The following is an 18,181-nucleotide window of genomic DNA, read 5'->3' on the forward strand; positions in this document are numbered from 1 at the left end:
ATCACTCCATTAGATTTTCTATCTCCCTCCTGCATTCTCACTCATTGTTGTTTGAGATCTGACCCAGTAGGGTTGTGTCGTCGGAAACTTGTTGATGGAGTTGGAGCCAAATTTTGCCCCACAGTCGTGTGTGTATATGAAGTATAGTAGGGGGTGAAGTACTCAACCTTGCGGGGCCCCGGTATTGAGGACTATTGTGGAGGAGGTGGTGTTCATCCTTGCTGCTTGTGGTCTATGGATCAGGAAGTTGAAGATCCAGTTGCAGAGGGAGGAGCCAAGTCCTAGGTTTGGAGATTTGATGTGAGCTTGGCTGAGATAATGAAGGCAGAGCTGTAGTCAATAGGGAGTCTGACGTAGGGGTCTTTGTTGTTGAGATAGTCCAGGGCTGAGTGTAGGGCCAGGGAGATGGCGTCAGCTGTGGACCGGTTGTGGCAATATGCGAATTGCAGAGGATCTAGGCATTCTGGGAGTATGGAGTTGATGTGTCTCATGACCAACCTCTCGAAGCACTTCATAATGATCGATGTCAAGGCCACTTGACAGTAGTCGTTGAGGCAAGTTCCCTGGCTCTTCTTTGGCACTGGTATGATGGTCGTCTTGAAGCAGGTGGTAATCTCGGAACAAGTAGGGCGAGGTTGAAGAGATCCGCGAACACACCTGCCAGTTGGTCCGTTTAGGATCTGAATGTATGACCAGGGACTCCGTCAGGACCCTTTACCTTCCGGGGGTTCACTTTCAAGAAGGCCGATCTGACTTTGGAAGCTGTGACAGTGGGTATTGGTGTGTCCGAGGCTGCTGGGGCAGTTGACCACGGTTTTCTGCTTGAAACGAGCAAAGAATGCATTGGGGCTGGTTTAGCACAGGGCTAAATCGCTGGCTTTGTAAGCAGGCCAACAGCACGGTTCGATTCCCGTACCAGCCTCCCCGAACAGGCGCCGGGATGTGCCGACTAGGGGCTTTTCACAGTAACTTCATTTGAAGCCTACTTGTGACTAGCGATTTTCATTTCTTTCATTTCAATCATTCTTTTCATTTCATTTCATTTTTCATTGAGTTCATCGGGGAGGGGTGCACTGTTGCTGGAGATTCTACTCTGCCCTGGGAAACAGAGCACACAGCAGTCTCTTCCCTCTAGAACATAGAACAGTACAGCACAGAACAGGCCCTTCGGCCTGTTGTGCCGAGCAATGATCACCCTACTTAAACCCACGTAACCCGTATACCCGTAACCCAATAATCCTCCCATTAACCTTACACTACGGGCAATTTTAGCATGGCCAATCCACCTAACCTGCACATCTTTGGACTGTGGGAGGAAACCGGAGCACCCGGAGGAAACCCACGCACACACGGGGAGGACGTGCAGACTCCACACAGACAGTGACCCAGCTGGGAATCGAACCTGGGACCCTGGAGCTGTGAAGCATTGATGCTAACCACCATGCTACCGTGATGCCCTCTGAGAGGCAAGTCTGGCGATAAGTTCGTCCAGCTTGTTTTCGATCGCTTGGACTGTGCCAGGAGTATGCTGGGGACAGGAGCCTTGAAACCACGTTGCTTTAGTCTCCCCTGCAGCCTGCCACGTTTCACTCGCTTCCTCGGTTGGCGGCTGCTCCTGGCTGGCCCCAGGATCCGATGGGAGAAGTATGACCTTGTGGAAGGTAAGTGGTTGTGTCTGGCGGGGTCCAAAATGTGGATGAAACAATTTAGTTAGCCAAAAAATGTGCACAGACCTAAGACTTTAATGGATCTGGATAAAGAGCTCTCCTTATCGAGTTTGGCATTGAAAGCTATTCTAGTCTAACTCCAATGATTAATCGGTGACTCATTGTGTGGCCTCACTTGGTTTTAAAGTCAGTATAGCAATCATTCTTTCTTATTCAAGAATATCCTGTTGATATTTAAACTGTGTAAAACAACAAAAAAAAATGGACAGCATTTTCAGAGAATGCCTGATCCAGGAATTAATTTAATTTTGAACAACCAAGAATGAAAATCAGAAGGACAATAAAAAATTAAACTTTGAACATGCTTATTAGTTAAAAATCTTGGAAATGGGGGGGATGTGACTTTCTTCACAGAAGTTGAAGCGGGAATACCTAGGAATTTGTCAATCAGAGCTGGCAATTCTGTCATGACGATGTCCGAGTCAGTTAATTTGTTGTCTGCTGTACGCCTTAGAAGCTGTTATCTCTTCATCGATCATGAAAATACCGTTCCTCTCCTGCCACAATTTTGGTTGCCATTTTAACGTGTTACTTCTGTGTAGAATCAGCTGAGTGAAGATGATGATTCTTAAATGACTATCATCTCTAAAAGTTGTGTGATTTCACTAAGTGGGAAGAACAACAGACATTTTCCATAAATGCAATTAAAGAAATTAATCTTAATTGTCCCAAGATTCAACATTAAATAGCTTGATAAGGAAAATGCATTACATTCAAATAAAGATCAGCCTTGTGCGAACACCTGGTGGTCTTGCTGAAATTCCCACCATTTCCTGGCTGCATAGCACGTTGTGCACGGCACTATATGGTGCCTGTGCCTGTATATGAATAAAAATACAAATATTCTTTCCTCTCGGCCACTTGACTTCTCGGGCTTTCATCACTTGGTATTAACTTTTCCATTATAGATTCTGATATTTATAATAGGAAAGGTCTAAATAAACTAGTCCTGTAATTTGGCCACTGAATTCCCATCATTCTCTTCATGCTTTTCACATTTTTTTGGGTCTATTTCAAATTCCTGGACTTTTTGACAATGTTGCCCAGAACTTGAATTTGGGTTATTTAATCTGCGCACCTGCAGTGTACGAAACTGTTTCTAGATATTTTATTTATTGATGGGACGTGGCAAGACCAGCATTGATTGTCTATCCCTGATTGGATTCTTCAGAACCATTTCTTGCAATATTCCGATAGCTTCCTCAAAATTGAGGAAAAGTTACAGAATAAACTTCAAAAGCTTTACTGAGATGAAGCACATGGAGTATGATCTTAAAACGTTTGTGTGTTGGAAAGAATTTTCTAATAGCACATCTTCTGTCGGCTTAAGTGCAAAGCATGTGTAATCAAAGTAAGAGGAGTGGGCAAGATATGGGGTAAAGGAGAGGAAGCAAGTGTGTGTTCATATAATGTGACCTCGGTTCTCAAACAGTTACATTTTGAAATAATCTAATTAGCTCACCTGTGTTTTAACTAGGTCAACGTTAACAAATTCTACCCATCAGGCAGAGATTCTGCCTTCAGACACCTAAAGTATTGGAATGGCAATTGGAGAGAACGGCAAACAGCTTCTTTCCTTTGTTATAATTTGATTTTCTATTTAAATCACTCTAATTTATATCTATTTGAATTGTGTTTTGCAAGTGTACGAACCTGTGGGGAACAGTTAGGAAGGCAAGTCAAGAGGATGGCTTGACGATATTTCACGGTAGCACAGTGGGTAGCACTGTTTCTTCACTGCGCATGGGTCCCAGGTTTGATTCCTGGCTTGGTTCACTCTGTGCTGAATCTGCACGTTCTCCCCGTGTCTGCGTGGGTTTCCTCCGGGCGCTCCGGTTTCCTCCCACAAGTCCCGAAAGACGTGCTTGTTGGGTAATTTGGACCTTCTGAATTCTCCCTCTGTGTACCCGAACAGGCGCCGGAGTGTGGTGACTAGGGGCTATTCACAGTAACTTCATTGCAGTGTTAATGTAAGCCTACTTGTGACAATAAAGATTATTATTATTTGACGATGAGATGCTTGTCCTGGCAAAGGGTAATCGAGAAGGTTGGAATGGATGATAGTGGGGCAAGAAGGGGAGGTTAAAGGGGTTCACTGAGCATGAAGGTGTGGTGGGAAGTGATGGGAAATGACTAGTGAAAGAGTGAAACGGGTGTCTCTTAAGGCCACATTTTTCCTGCAGCCTTCAACCCCAAATGCAGACTGTATTTCTTTCCCCTGCCACACTGCCCACCATCCAAAGCAAGAGAAATTCAAAAGTGAAAAAGGTTCAGGAGAGAGAACATGAATGAGAGAGGAAAACAACCCGAAGATAGAGGTGGGTATGTATAACAATAACCTCATAATGTGTACAATGCCATATGGAATTGGCTATCTATATGTACACGCATCTGTGAGTTACTATTTGTATGAATATTGGGCGTTGGAATACAAACACGTTTGTTTGCAATAGCAGTAGTTTCTTTTTAGCAGTTTTCATTAACGCTATCTGTACTTCCTCCAGAACGAATGATGAGCAATTAAGTAAGCAGATGAAAATGTGTTTATGTTCCCCCTGAGCTGCAGTTGTATATTTGGTTTAAACAATATCCATGATCTGGAGCACAATGTTCTCTTCTTTGGAATAAAGCAAGCACTTATTAAAGGAGACATAGCCTCAAAATAAGGGGAAGTAGATTTAGGACTGAGTTTAGGAGGAACTTCTTCACCCAAAGGGTTGTGAATCTATGGAATTCCTTGCCCAGTGAAGCAGTTGAGGCTCCTTCATTACATGTTTTTAAGGTAAAGATAGATAGTTTTTTGAAGAATAAAGGGATTAAGGGTTATGGTGTTCGGGCTGGAAAGTGGAGCTGAGTCCACAAAAGATCAGCCATGATCTCATTGAGCTTTAGGTTTGGAAACCTTTTCCTCATGTCACCAAACCATCAAAAGTATTTAGTATATGAGCCATTATTATGGTATGCTTTTTGAACAGCATTGTCTTTTGACTTTATCTTCTCTTCAGTTTAGGGTTGCATATAGTAGGGCGGAGGAAGCCTCACATACAGCATAGACCAGTTGGGTCAAAAGGCCTATTTGTGTTGTAAATAGTTCCATTTTAATCGGGCCTTTTTAAATACTGGTGTTGTGTTTTCATCAGCATGGCTCAGATTGAAGGAAATTTCCAGTTGCTTGTACAGTTTGCTGTGCATTCTGTTTGGCTCCACTCTACTCACTAGCACTTCAGTTCAGTTCTAACTTTGAATAACACCCGGCTGTACCAGAAACAACTACATTAACCAGCTAGAAAATGCCTTCACCCTTTAGTAGGCTGATGACAACAGAATGCCAGTGTTCTAAAATGTTATTGATTGAAAGGTGATAACCTTTAAGTGGCTGCCAGAAATTGAACCTGACAACTTGCTTCCGTTTTAGTCCAACTCTGCTTTCGATTTTTCATGTGCTGCATCACATACTCGAGCCCAAACGAGCAAAGGTGACGAAGGAGGATTGGAATTGCAAAAGGAAAGATTTAATGGTCCATCTTCTGTTGGCATCTTTTTTAAAAAAAGCAACAATTAAAGTTCTCTTGTTCTCCATTTTCAACATGGATTTCTGTCTCTCTTCTCCCCCCTCCCCCTCCCTCTGCTTTCTCTCGCTTCTCACTTGGATTCCTCAGGCCAGTTCTTTGATGAAAATGAATCCCCAGCTGATCCGCAGCATGACTCTAAAGTGGCGGACTATAATGGGGATGATGGTAATGTGGGTGAGTACGAGGCAGACAAGCAGGCCGAATTGGCTTACAATGAGGAAGAGGATGGTGATGGTGGGGAAGAAGACGTCCAAGGTGAGCTTGGGCCTTATTTCCTTGAAACTGAGAGCTGTGCTAAACCTGAGTGTGTTATCTGCTGAATATCTACTTTACGGCTCCAAAGGACATGTTTATTGTCATTCAGACTGGAGTACTTTTTCCAGTCTGTTGCTTTGTTTATGTTCTTCAACCATCTGCATATTTTATCACACCATGACTCTTTTATTATCCACAATCTCAAACATCTACAAACTTAGTGCAACCTGCCATCAGGTGACCAGGTCAGTCCTCCGAGGCGATATCATCTCCCCCCCCCCCCCCCCCCCGCCTTTTAATTTTTCTGCTAATTTTGACATACTTGTTAAATTCCTTCTTTTCCTCTTTCTTTCTGCAATGAGCAATTTCAGCCAATTTCTAATGAGTGAAAAGACAGAGCACACTCGGAGCTTATATTGAAGAGGCAGTAAAATGTGTTTTTATTTATAGGTGCTGTCTGCTTTCACAATTCCTTGGAAGTGAGCAACCTGGCAGATTGGTCTCCCTTGCATGACTGACGGCCTGTAACCTATTTCAGAATAGGGTTGATCAAACTATCAGACATGCCTGTTCATCTTGCTAGTTTGAGTTAACATAGTCATGACAGGCTTCAAGAAGTGAAATATTGTCATCTCGCATGTATTAGATCGAGATACAACTTCAGCTTGATTCTTAGCTTACTTTGTGACATTAATTTAAGGAACATTTCAATATTTTATCATAGGATTTACAGTACAGAAAGAGGCCACTCGGCCCATCGAGTCTGCACCGGCTCTTGGAAAGAGCATCCCACCCAAGGTCAACACCTCCACCCCATCCCCATAACCCAGTAACCCCACCCAACACTAAGGGCAATTTATCATGGCCAATCCACCTAACCTGCACATCTTTGGACTGTGGGAGGAAACAGGAGCACCCGGAGGAAACCCACGCACACACTGGGTGGATGTGCAGACTCCGCACAGTCAGTGACCCAAGCTGGAATCGAACCTGGGACCCTGGAGCTGTGAAGCGATTGTGCTATCCATAATGCTACCGTGCTGCCCCAATTTTGTATTTGCTTTTTCCCTTTTTATTATCTCTGTGCTGTTTCCTTGTCTGAGTGGGTTGGCAGTGTAATGCTCCCAGGCTTTTGTCAATTGTGTAGTGTAACTGGCTTTCAAGGACCTGTGGAAGAAAATCCCTCCCTCCCTCCATATATTTCTCATTTTGGGACTGACTGGAAACATGATTGGGTGGGTGTTTATTACTTAGGATCTCTTGCGAAGCCCTCGTTTTATATTTAAATCAACTAACTTTTGGGACATCAAGAATTACATCCACTGAGACACTCTACAAATCACTTTTATGCCTGGTCATTTTGATTTAAAAAATTAAACCAAGGACGGCATGCGGTGCAGTGGTTAGCACTGCTGCCTCACGGCGCCAAGGACCCGGGTTCAATTCCCGGCCCTGGGTCACTGTCCGTGTGGAGTTTGCACATTCTCCCCGTGTCTGAGTGGGTTTCACCCCCACAACCCAGATGTGCTGGTTAGGTGGATTGCCCCTTATTTGGAAAAGAAAAATAATTGGCTACTCTAAATTTATTTTAAAAAAACTAAACCAAACAAACTAAAATGATTGCACAGCTTTGTACTTTTTAGAAAATATGTTTAAAAATTGAATAATGTAATTTGTCCATCTGATTTTCTAGTTTCCTCATTTTAGGAATAAGATAGGTATAAAAATCTTGCTGTGAATGGGAGAGCGACTCAGCAGGACCCTTGTGTACTGTGTCCTACCTTGGAAGGAATTGGCCTTTTCATCTTGTAGTGCAGTGAGCACACCTAGTGTTTGCTGAACCTGAAATATTTTTGCCATGGCAGGGCATAAATAATGTCTATCAAAATAGGAGTCTGCAGTGATGTAGGGATGGGGAAGGCAGTGAAATGGTCCAGTACTCCACATTGGTCTTCCAGTGAATGGAGGGAAGCCATGAGGTTTGTCCCAGCAACAAGCCCATCTGCAAGCTCTTCATTCCAGTAGAGGGTGGCACGGTGGTTAGCACTGTTGCTTCATAGCACCAGGGTCCCAGGTTCGAATCCCAGCTTGGGTCAGTGTCTGTGTGGAGTCTGCACGTTCTCCGTGTCTGCGTGGGTTTCCTCCGGGTGCTCCGGTTTCCTCTCTCAAATCCCAAAAGAAGTGCTGTTAGGTCATTTGGACATTCTGAATTCCCCCACCGTGTACCCGAACAGGCGCACGAGTGTGGCGACTAGGGGATTTTCACAGTAAGTTCATTGCGGTGTTGATGTAAGCCTATTTGCGACATTAAAGATGATGATGATTATTATTATTGTTAGTGAGCAGGGAAAGGCATAGGGCACAAGAGTCAATTAAGGACTTCGTTGCAGTTAGACTGAAAAGGAAGAGAGTTGCTCAGGCCTTCTCTTAATACCTTCTGATAGCCAAATGAGCAAATTGCCTGCCTAATCTCCCAACTGGAACCTGCACATGGGTCATCTAAGGATAAATGACAAAAATGTTTTGGAAAAGAAATGAAAAAAATTAATGAAAGTATGTCCAACTACTTAGAGAAATTTACTTGTAACGCATTGTATTTCTCGCCTAGCTAAATTGGCAGCATTGTATATGAATTTGCAAGTCTAGCAAATTTAAAATGGTTTATTTTTACTCAAAGTAAATAATTATGCAGATAACACATTTCTATTTAGTTTCAGTTTCGTCTGCATGATGTCACCTGTCTCTCTACGTATGTAAGCTTGACGCTGGCTAGTTTCCCTGCTGAATCCTGCATGCAAACCTCATGCCCTCAAAAATGTGGCATCATTCTACCATCTTTTCATCTCCTAGTGCAACTAGTTTCAATGTGATTATAATTACATTAATTATAACTCATTCTAAATGTTCTGGTTATTATGTCTTTGCATCTTGAATGTTTAGCTCATTAGTTTTACTAGCTGTTTTGTCCTGCCAGTTATTTAGTTAAAAGATGAAGGTCAATTAAGTAAAATAGATGGGGAGAAGGTGGAAGAGACAAATTTTGATAATCTTAAGCACTTTAGATTTGTGCTTACTACAAAATTATTTCAGCCCCACCATTGGCTTAATTGCTGCTTCTCAAAGAATGAATTGTTTCAAGATTTCTTTGTCACTTGACAAATGGCATTGCACCAAATTCTGTCCCATAGCATGCAACCATGATATGCTGATTGTAGTCAGAATTTGATGTTGATCATAGACTTTGCACATGAATAAACCCTTCAGGTTGGTATTCTGTTGAATGGGTAAAAAGGAATCCTGGGATTACTCTAACTGTAGCATGTTAGAGTTCTTTGGTGCGAACAGTTGGAACAATAAACAAATGATTAATAATTTGCTCAGTCTGGTGCACAGCTCAGGTTCTCCTGAGGAATTTTCATGCTTTTAGTATTGGCAATGTTTTGTTTCTGTTTTAATCTTTAAAAATAGGTGAACACGAAGCAGAATTGTGCTGAGCAGTATAATTGCTGTACATTCAATCATAATATTTATTAACACTGACCAATTACTGTAGCTGGGTTCTATTGTTCATATCCGTGTCGCGTCTTTTCGTCCAACGTCATTTCGTCCAACGACACTTCGTCCACGTCTTTTGGTCCAACGTCTTTTTGTCCGCCCGTCTTTTGGTCCAACGTCACTTCGTCCAATTAACCAATTACAAATCAACTCCGTATAAAAGCATTTAATTGATAGAAAGCAGGTACAATACAGCAAGTGAATTTAATTGCTAAAATGCAAGTAATTGATGAAATGCAAGCTGAAAAATGCAGTTAAAAAGGTAAAAAATCTAAAAATGCATTTAAAAAGATCTAAAAGTTTACTAAGGATGAATTCCCGAAATTACTTAAAATTGATGTAAATTGTGAGCAACATTCCTCAAGAAATCAATTTTCGCTGTAGGAACATATTCAACGACCAATCTTTTGAGGCGTTCAGTTATTTTCTTGTGTCGCGTACATGACGTCGACTGATCTCCCCGAAGAATTTGAGCCTTTTTGCCTATTATTAGCCCTTCCCTGAACTTTGCCATTTCTGGATGGGCGAATTCGGGATTAGGAAAGAGACCGATAATATCTATCCTTTAACGAGGCTCGTTAAAGGGGAGAGAACGATAATAACTATCCTTTAACAAGGCTCGTTAAAGGAAAGAGGCTGGTAATAAAGATCCTTTATTGTATATTATGTGCATTTGAGAAGATTTCTATTTACAAAAGTTAAAGTGGAGTGGAGTGCTACTAAGCAAGTTTGGTCATGCTAAATTACTATGCTACTAAAAAAGTCTTTGACAAAAAAAATCATCCGACAAAAACACGTAAAAAGTCACAAACATTCTTTGACAAAAAAAATCATTCGACAAAAACACTCAAAAAGTCACAAAAATTATTTGACCAAGAAAATCATCCGACAAAAACACGTAAAAAGTCACAAAAATTCTTTGACGAAAAAAATCACCGGACAAAATGACGTTGGACCAAAAGGCGAGCGGACAAAAAGACGTTGGACCAAAAGACGTGGACGAATTGTCGTTGGACGAAATGACGTCGGACGAAAAGACATAGCACCGTTCATATCTTCTCATTGAATGTCATTATGTTTGTTCGGTCTTTTAATATTCAAAAACAACAATGTCAATAGGGCACAGTGCCAGGTTGAACCCAATCCTAATTCCATTGGTGTTTTTCTTGAATCATAATTTTATTTTCCCTTGAAGCTGCCTCTTTTTTAGGCTGGTATATTGAGTAAATCTGAATTTTAATTTTATGCGTGCATTCTTTTATTGCAATATCTTGAAAAGCAATGTTTTAACAAGTAAATTTCCATCCCATGGCTGATCATTTTTTCATGAGAAAGTATGAGGGGTAGATTTATAGACGTTGATATGTTGAAATTGGGACCATTTGTCACATTCAAATGTGCTATATCTTGTGGATCTGACTAAAATGTTATTATTCATTCCTTTTGAATGTTATAATGCTTTTTAAGTTTGTCTCTAGAATCGCAGGTTAGGTACAGGGGAAAGTAATTTATATTGGGAGTACAGTTCCTCACTCCTCCCCATTATTACATGCAACTGTTGACTTTAAATTATTCTTGATGGGAAAAGAAAGGTATTTTTAAGGGATTTATATTGGTAAATGTTAGAAATAAGGTGTAGTTTTGAGTGGATTTAATTTAATGTTTCCAGAAGGATAAAATCTATAGTTAGATTCACGTGGACGAAGGAGTTTGCATGTGTGGGGGGTTGGTTAAGTTCCAACTGTGTTTAGATTGGTCAACAGCGTAAAGAATAAATAAACCAGCAATTGTTGCTCAGCAACAAGACTCCACGTTCCAGAGGGATGGGCTTTCCTTTGTTCTTAGTTTTAGCTGGAAGCCAGAGTGGTTGGAGACCAGATCTCGGGGAGTGAGCATCTCCCAACTCTGCCAGAAGAAAGAGTGGCAAGGACAGGAGCTGCGAAGAGAGAAGCTTCCTAAAGTACAAGTTACAGTCCAGATAACCAGGGAATTGGAACAGAAAGAATGTTTAAGACACTGCCTGAGAAGGCGGTGATGTAGTAGTATTGTCGCTGGATAAGTAAGAGACCCAGAGGACCCAAATTCAACCAACAAAAACACCGAAAAGGAATGAAACCAGATGGACCATCCGGCATCGACCCAGGCATTGGAGACAACAACGGCAAACCCAGCCCTGTCAACCCTGCAAGGTCCTCCAGGGAGCTGTCTCTCAGTCTGACATAGTCATACTCACAGAATTGCACCTTACAGACAATGTCCCAGACACCACTATCACCATTCCTGGGGTTGGATTTGTTTACTGTCACGTGTGCCGAGGTACAGTGAAAAGTATTGTTCTGCATACAGTTCAGACAGATCATTCCGTACATGAAAAGAAAATATAAAATAGGGCAAACATAAAATACACTATGTAAATACATAGACACCAGCATCAGTGAAGTATACAGGTGTGTCGTACTACTCAGTAGAGAAGATGAGTGAAGAGATCAGATCGGTCCATAAGAGGGTCGTTTAGAAGTTTGGAAATAGTGGGGAAGAAGCTGTTTTTGAATATGTTAGTGTGTGTTCTCAGACATTTGTATCTCCTGCCCAATGGAAGAAGTTGGAAGAGTGAATAACCCAGATGGGGAGGGGTCTTTGCTTATGCTGCCCGCTTTCCCAAGGCAGCGGGAAGGGAAGGTATAGACAGAGCTAATAGATGGGATGCGGGCTCCAGTGATGGACTGGGCTGTGTTCACCCCTCTGTAGTTTCGTATAGCCTTGGGCCGAGCAGTTGCCATACCAGACAGGATGTTTTCTATGGTGCATCTGGGGTAAGAGTCAATACGGACATGCTGAATTTCCTTAGTTTCCAGAGAAAGTATAGGCACTTTTGTGCTTTCTTGGTCGTAGTTTTGACGTGTACGATACTTTGCTTCCTGAAGTCATTGACCAGCTCTAAGTTTTGCTGACGTTGAGGTAGAGATTGTTGTCGTTACAGCATGTCCTAATTCACTGGCAAAACTGACCCAGCAGAGGTGGAGGCACAGTGGTATACAGTTGGGAAGGAGTTTCCCTGGGAGTTCTCAACACCAACTCTGGACTTCATGAAGTCTCATGGCTTCAGGTTAAACATGGGCAAGGAAACCTCTACAGATTACCACATACTGTCCACCATGTTGAACAGCACTTGGAGGAAGCACAGAAGGTGGCAAGGGTGCAGAATATACTCTGGGTGAGGGACTTTGTCCATCACCAATAGTGGCCCTGTCGTGCCACCACAGACCAACCTGGCCAGTTGCTAAAGACAGCTGCTAGACTGCAGCAGGAACCAACAAGAGGGAAAAACATACTTGACCTCATCCTCCCCAACCTGCCTGCTGCAGATGCATCTGTCCATGATCGTATTGGTAGGAGTGACCATGGTACAGTCCTTTTGGAGACAAAGTCCCGACTTCACATTGAGGATACCCTCCATTGTGTTGTGTGGCACTACCACCGCGCTAAATGGGATAGACTTCGAACAAATCTAGCAACTCTAGACTGGGCATTCATGAGATGCACAATCTGCAACATCATGTCCCGGCATATCCCCCACTCTACCATTACCACCAAGCCAGGGGATCAACCCTTGTTCAATGAAGTGCAGGCGGGCATGCCAGGAGCAACATCAAAAATGAGGTGTCACAACCTGGTGAAGTTGCGACACCGGACTAGTGTGCCAAACAGTATAAGCAGCAAGTAATAGAGCTGCGTGATTCCGCAACTAATGCATAGATCTAAGCTCTGCAGTCCTGCCACATCCAGCCATGGATGGTTGTGGACAATTAACCAACTCACTGGATGAAGAGGCTCCACAAAACCCCATCCTCAATGACGGGGAGCCTAGCACATCCGTGCAAAAGACGAGGCTGAAGCAGTCGCAACAATCTTCAGCCAGAAGTGCCGAGTGGATGATCCATCTTGGCCTCTGAGATCCCCAGCATCAGCTAATTCGGTTTATTCCATGTGACATTAAGAAACAGCTGAAGGCACTGGATATTGCTACAGCTATGGGCCCTGACAATATTCTGGCATTAGTACTGAAGATTTGTGCTCCAGGACTTGCCGCACCCCTCGCCAAACTTCCAGTACAGCTACAACACTGACAACTACCAGGCAATATGGAAAATTGACCAGATGTCCTAAAGTGAAGAAACGGGATAAATCCAAACCAATTACCACCCTATCTGTCTACTCCATCATCTGGAAGGAGTCCTCAACAGTGCTATCAAGCGGCACTTGGTCAGCAATAAGTTACTCGCAACACTTAGTTTGGGTTCTGCCAGAGTCGCTCAACTCCCTGATCTAATTGCAGCTTTGGTTCAAACATGGACAATAGAGTTAAGGTCAGAGTGCCCCTGGCATCAAGGCATTATTTGATTTGAGAATAGCATCAAGGAGCCTTAGCACAACTCTAATCGGGAGATAACTCTCTGCTGGTTGGAGTCATACCTGGCACAAACAAGGTGTTTGTGGTGGTTGGATGTCAATCATCTCCGCTCCAGGACATCCCTGAAGGGTTCCTCATGGTAGTGTCCTAAGCCCAACCATCTTCAGCTGCTTCATCAAAGACCTCCCTTCCATGATAAATGTTCGAAGTGGTGATGTTCGCAGATGACTGCACAATGTTCAGCATCGCTTGTGGCTCCTCAGATACTGAAGCAGTCCATGTCCAAATGCAGCAAGATCTGGACAATATCCAGGCTTGGGCTGACAAGTGTCGAGTTACATTCGTGCCATACAGTGAACATCTCCTACGAGAGAGGATTTAACAACCACCCTGTTACATTCGATGGCATGACCATCGCTGAATCTCCCACAATCAACATCCTGCAGGTTGCCAGAAACTGAACTGGACCAGCCATATAAATACTGTGGCTACAAGGGCAGGTCAAAGGAAAGGCTAGGAATCCTCAACAAGTAACTCGCCTCTTGACCCCCAAAATCTGTCCATCTACAGGGCCCAACTCAGAAATGTAATGGAATACTCTCCACTTGCTTGGATGAGGGCAGTTCCAACATCACTCAAGAAACTCAACACCATCCAGGACAAAGGAGTCCACTTGATACCTCTTCCACAAATATTTAATCCCTCCACCACTGACAAACAGTGGCAGCTGTGTGTACAATCTACACGATGCATTGCAGGAACTCACCAAGGTTCGTTGGGTTCCAAACCCACAACCACTACCATTTAGAAGGACAAGAGCAGAAGGTTTTCTTGAACTCCACCACCTGGAGATTCCCCTCCAAGAGACTCACCACCTCGACTTGAAAGATGTCGCTGTTCCTTCACTTTCGCTGGGTCAAAATCTTGCAACTCCTCCCTAACCTAGTGGGTGCACCTACACCTTGGGGACTACAGCGTTTCAAGAAGGAAACTCATTACCGCCTCAGTACCCGGATACCCACTCATATATATGGTAAGTTGGGGGGGGGGGGTCGTCACTTCGGGGGCTCCAGAGATCGGGATGCCATTTGACAATGGCTACCTGATCTCTCGCTATACCTGTGGAATTCCAGCAGTACAGAAAACGGGGCTATGTGCGGCGCTCGCTATGGTTCATATTTAGTTAAATTGTGCCCAAAGTGTTCTGAGTTAAAGAGAGGCAATTGCAGTAACCAGCTTTAAAGTGGGACAGCAGCTTTCAAAGGTAAATCAAACGTCTGATGTCATTTTAATACAGTCTGGGAATCCAGAGGTTGAACAGTTATGAAGTTTGCACAGCAGTTAAGACAAAAAAAATCCTAAAGTGGTTGGTGTAAGATACTGGGCTGGATTTGCTGTGAAAAGTGGTGCTGAAGCTGTGTTTTAATGTGTCATTTGGAAAGCCTGGTCTAGATTTCAAAATGCAAACCACTAAGGGAAAGCATAAGAGTGAAGATAATGAAGCTTGTTTTTGGGAGTAAAGTTTGGAAACACTCTCGTGACGGTTATCGAGGGGGATTTTGAGCCAAGGTTCTATTCTGGGATTTTGTCTGGCCAATTCCCGAGTTTGTCTTCAGTACTCCAGACTTCCTTTCCAAATATTTTTTTTAAAATATTTTCTTTCATGTATGTGGGTGTCACTGACTGGACCAGCATTTATTGCCCATCCCCAATTGTTCGCGAGAAGATAGTGACGAGCCTCTTCCTTGGACTGCTGCAAACCATGTAGTGTAAGTACACCCTGACTACTGTTAAGAAGGGAGGATTTTCACCCAGTGACGATGAAGGTACAGCCATATATTTCCAAATTGGGATTGTGTGACTTGGAGAGGAACTTGCACTTGGTGGGTTGGAGTGCTCTTCCCCCCCCCCCCCCCCCCCTCCCCAAAAGACCCTTGGACATCCTTCTCGCTGGAGAATAAAATTGGGTAGGATGTAAAGACTGTCGTAGCTGATCCTGCCAGTTTCCCAACACTAGTTAAAATTGACCAGACAAACTCAATTTCTTTCTTTACGGAAGCTGCATGGCATGCTGAATCTTTGAGCATTTTCTGTTTCTATTTAAATTTTCAGCAGCTACATTATTTTCCTTTCTTTTATTTTAGTTGAATGCCGGCAATAAATGTTTTACCCCTTCAGCTGCTCCCTCTGGGTTGACCCTTGCCAGAAAAACCTCAGTTTATTTGTTTCTTTGGAACTGAATCATTTGATTGGATTCAATCTTGTGGTCCTTCTCCAGATGGTCCTCCCTAGGGGTTGAACATGTTCTGTTGGGTAGAGGCAGACCCATTTCTCTATATTCTGACAAGAGCCCTATACAGTTTGAGCAGAAATCAGCACCTGTTTCTCAGGATTTATTTGTTTTGACCCCATTTAGATGGATTGGCCTTGCAATCTCATTTATCTCAAATGTAATTTTTGGATGGTCACAACTTGCAGTGGGTTTGTGTAATAATTCCCACTGGGAAACTGGGATTGAACTCCCTTTGGGGCTTGTGGAATGCGAGCTTCCCCGCTGGTGGGCGGAGGCTCACCCAGCTGGTGCTCGTACGAATCCAGTCTACAGGTCGGACTCTGTCGCGGCTGTGTGGTGTAATACCTGGGTCTTAATACTGGCGACGAGGTAAAAAGAAAATCTGATCTCTACTTCTGGATACCCCAACCCCCGTACGAACTAGCTTTCAAAAATGCCACTTTTCGGGACATTGGAGCCTTTGACACAGATTGGGCTCAGTACACAGAGTGGAAAAGGCACTTTTTTCCAGGCCGGTGGCATTTTGGGGAGAGGACCGTCAAAAGGTGGTACTCCTGACAACTTGCCCAACCTTCAATGTTGTTAAAAAAAACTAACTTACCCAGATGCTCCGGATTCAAAATCGTTTGAATCAGCACTGGTGTCTAAACGTTATGAGCTGAAACGGTCAGTAATTATGCAACACCACTGGTCCAATACTGCTGTACGAACTCCGTGGGAGCCAGTAACAGATTTCTTAGCCCGACTCGGACTGCTGGCTGAACATTGCAAATTCGGACCATCCCTATCCGAGATGCTGAGGGATCAGATAGTGTGCGGAAAGAGCAACATGGCCACACAGGAAGCTGTTGAGGGAGCCAACGTTGGATTTCAAAAGGGCCATTGAGCTAGCGCTGTCACGTGCAAACTCGAGGTTCCATGAATTATAGTGCCGATCTCCTTACCCGACTCCAGTGGCATCCCAGGGCAGTGCCCAAATGGCCCGGTTACCTCCAAAGGTACAACCCTGCATCTAGGCTCAATGTTCCGGGACCGCCGTAGACCAGCGGTACACCTCCCCTAAGTACGAGGGGAAATTCGGCAACATTGCTGGGCATGTGGGTGTAGATTTTGCGGCAATCCATTCCGCCAGAATCAGCACAGAGCGTGCCGACCTGGGCAGATGATGTCGCCCTCGGTTAGGGCCTTGCACGTGGCCTCACCCGAGGGAGACAACATGATGCAACTGAACTGCACCATTATCTGAACGTGGCACTGATTCGGGTCAAACTGCAGGTGAATGGACATCCCCTGGTGATGGAGCTGGCCACAGTGGCTGCCGTCTTAATAATTCGTCAGCAGACTGTCTGCCGACTCCACACAGGAATCCTGCCATTCAGCAACACCATGGCTAGATTGACAACTTAATTGGGGGGCCACTGAGCATCATAAGAACCAGCGTGACCCTGGTAACCCGCATGCAATGAACTGTCAGGCTGTCTTTGGTCATGGTGCAAGGGCCAGGACCTAAGCTGCTGGGGCTTGATTGGGCATGAGTACTCTGCTTCAATTGGCAGCAGATCTTCTGGATGGGCATTGGAAACCTATATGAGGTCCTTAGAAAAATACGTAGAGATATTCCAGGAGGGCCTGGGAAAAATAAAGGGAGCCGAGGCACGCATCTACGTGGACTCAGAGGCTCAGCCTAGGTACTTAACCCTTGCTCACCAAGGTGGGTGTCAAGTTGGGGCTCCTGGAGTTTGGGCATCACAAGCCCAGTGTGATTTGCGGAGTGGTCCTGGTGATGAACAGCCAGATAATTCTGTTTGCCTCTGCGGGGATTATACATTAACTAGACCGTTCCCCTATACCTTGCGTGGAGGACTTGTATGTGAATCTGGCTAGAGGATGCTCATTCACCAAACTCAATGGGCCATTTTTATCTGCAGTTAGCACTGACACCACATCGTGGAAGTATGTGACTATAAACACACACAGGTGACTGTTCGAATAAAGTTGCCTCCCCATCGAGGTCTCTTCAGCCTGTACAATTTTTCAAAGGATGATGGAATTCATCCTCTGTGGATTACCCAAAGTGACGGTGTATTTCGACAATGTGCTCGTCACTGGGGCTGGGGCCACTGAAAAGGAGCACATGGATAATCTAGAGGAGGCCCTCTGAAATATCCCAGATAAGTGAAGAGAGGCAAGTGTGTTTTTCAAGCAAAGGCTGTGAGATTCTTGGATAATAGAGTGGATAAGGATGGTCGGCACCTTGTGGAGGAGAAGGTTCGGGCCATAAAAGGGGCTGCGACTCCACAAAATGCTACAGAATTGAGATCATTTCTGAGTCTCAAATTATTACGGGAAGTTTATTTCAAACTTTGTT

The 18,181-nt window shown here is 43.9% G+C and overlaps 1 protein-coding gene across 3 annotated transcripts in view; it reads left to right on the forward strand.

Moving 5' to 3' along the window:
* Positions 1–18,181, forward strand: part of golm2 (golgi membrane protein 2) — a 113,670-nt gene that overhangs the window by 80,363 nt on the left and 15,126 nt on the right. For 2 of the 3 annotated variants that reach the window (XM_038813175.1, XM_038813176.1), the window contains exon 10: positions 5,387–5,554. The exons of the other annotated variant lie outside the window; for it this stretch is intronic. In XM_038813175.1, the coding sequence (XP_038669103.1) occupies positions 5,387–5,554 (168 nt within the window). The remainder of the gene's footprint in view (positions 1–5,386; positions 5,555–18,181) is intronic. 3 annotated transcript variants of the gene reach the window in all.

Source organism: Scyliorhinus canicula, chromosome 12 (genome assembly GCF_902713615.1).
Source record: "Scyliorhinus canicula chromosome 12, sScyCan1.1, whole genome shotgun sequence".
NCBI lineage: Eukaryota > Metazoa > Chordata > Chondrichthyes > Carcharhiniformes > Scyliorhinidae > Scyliorhinus > Scyliorhinus canicula.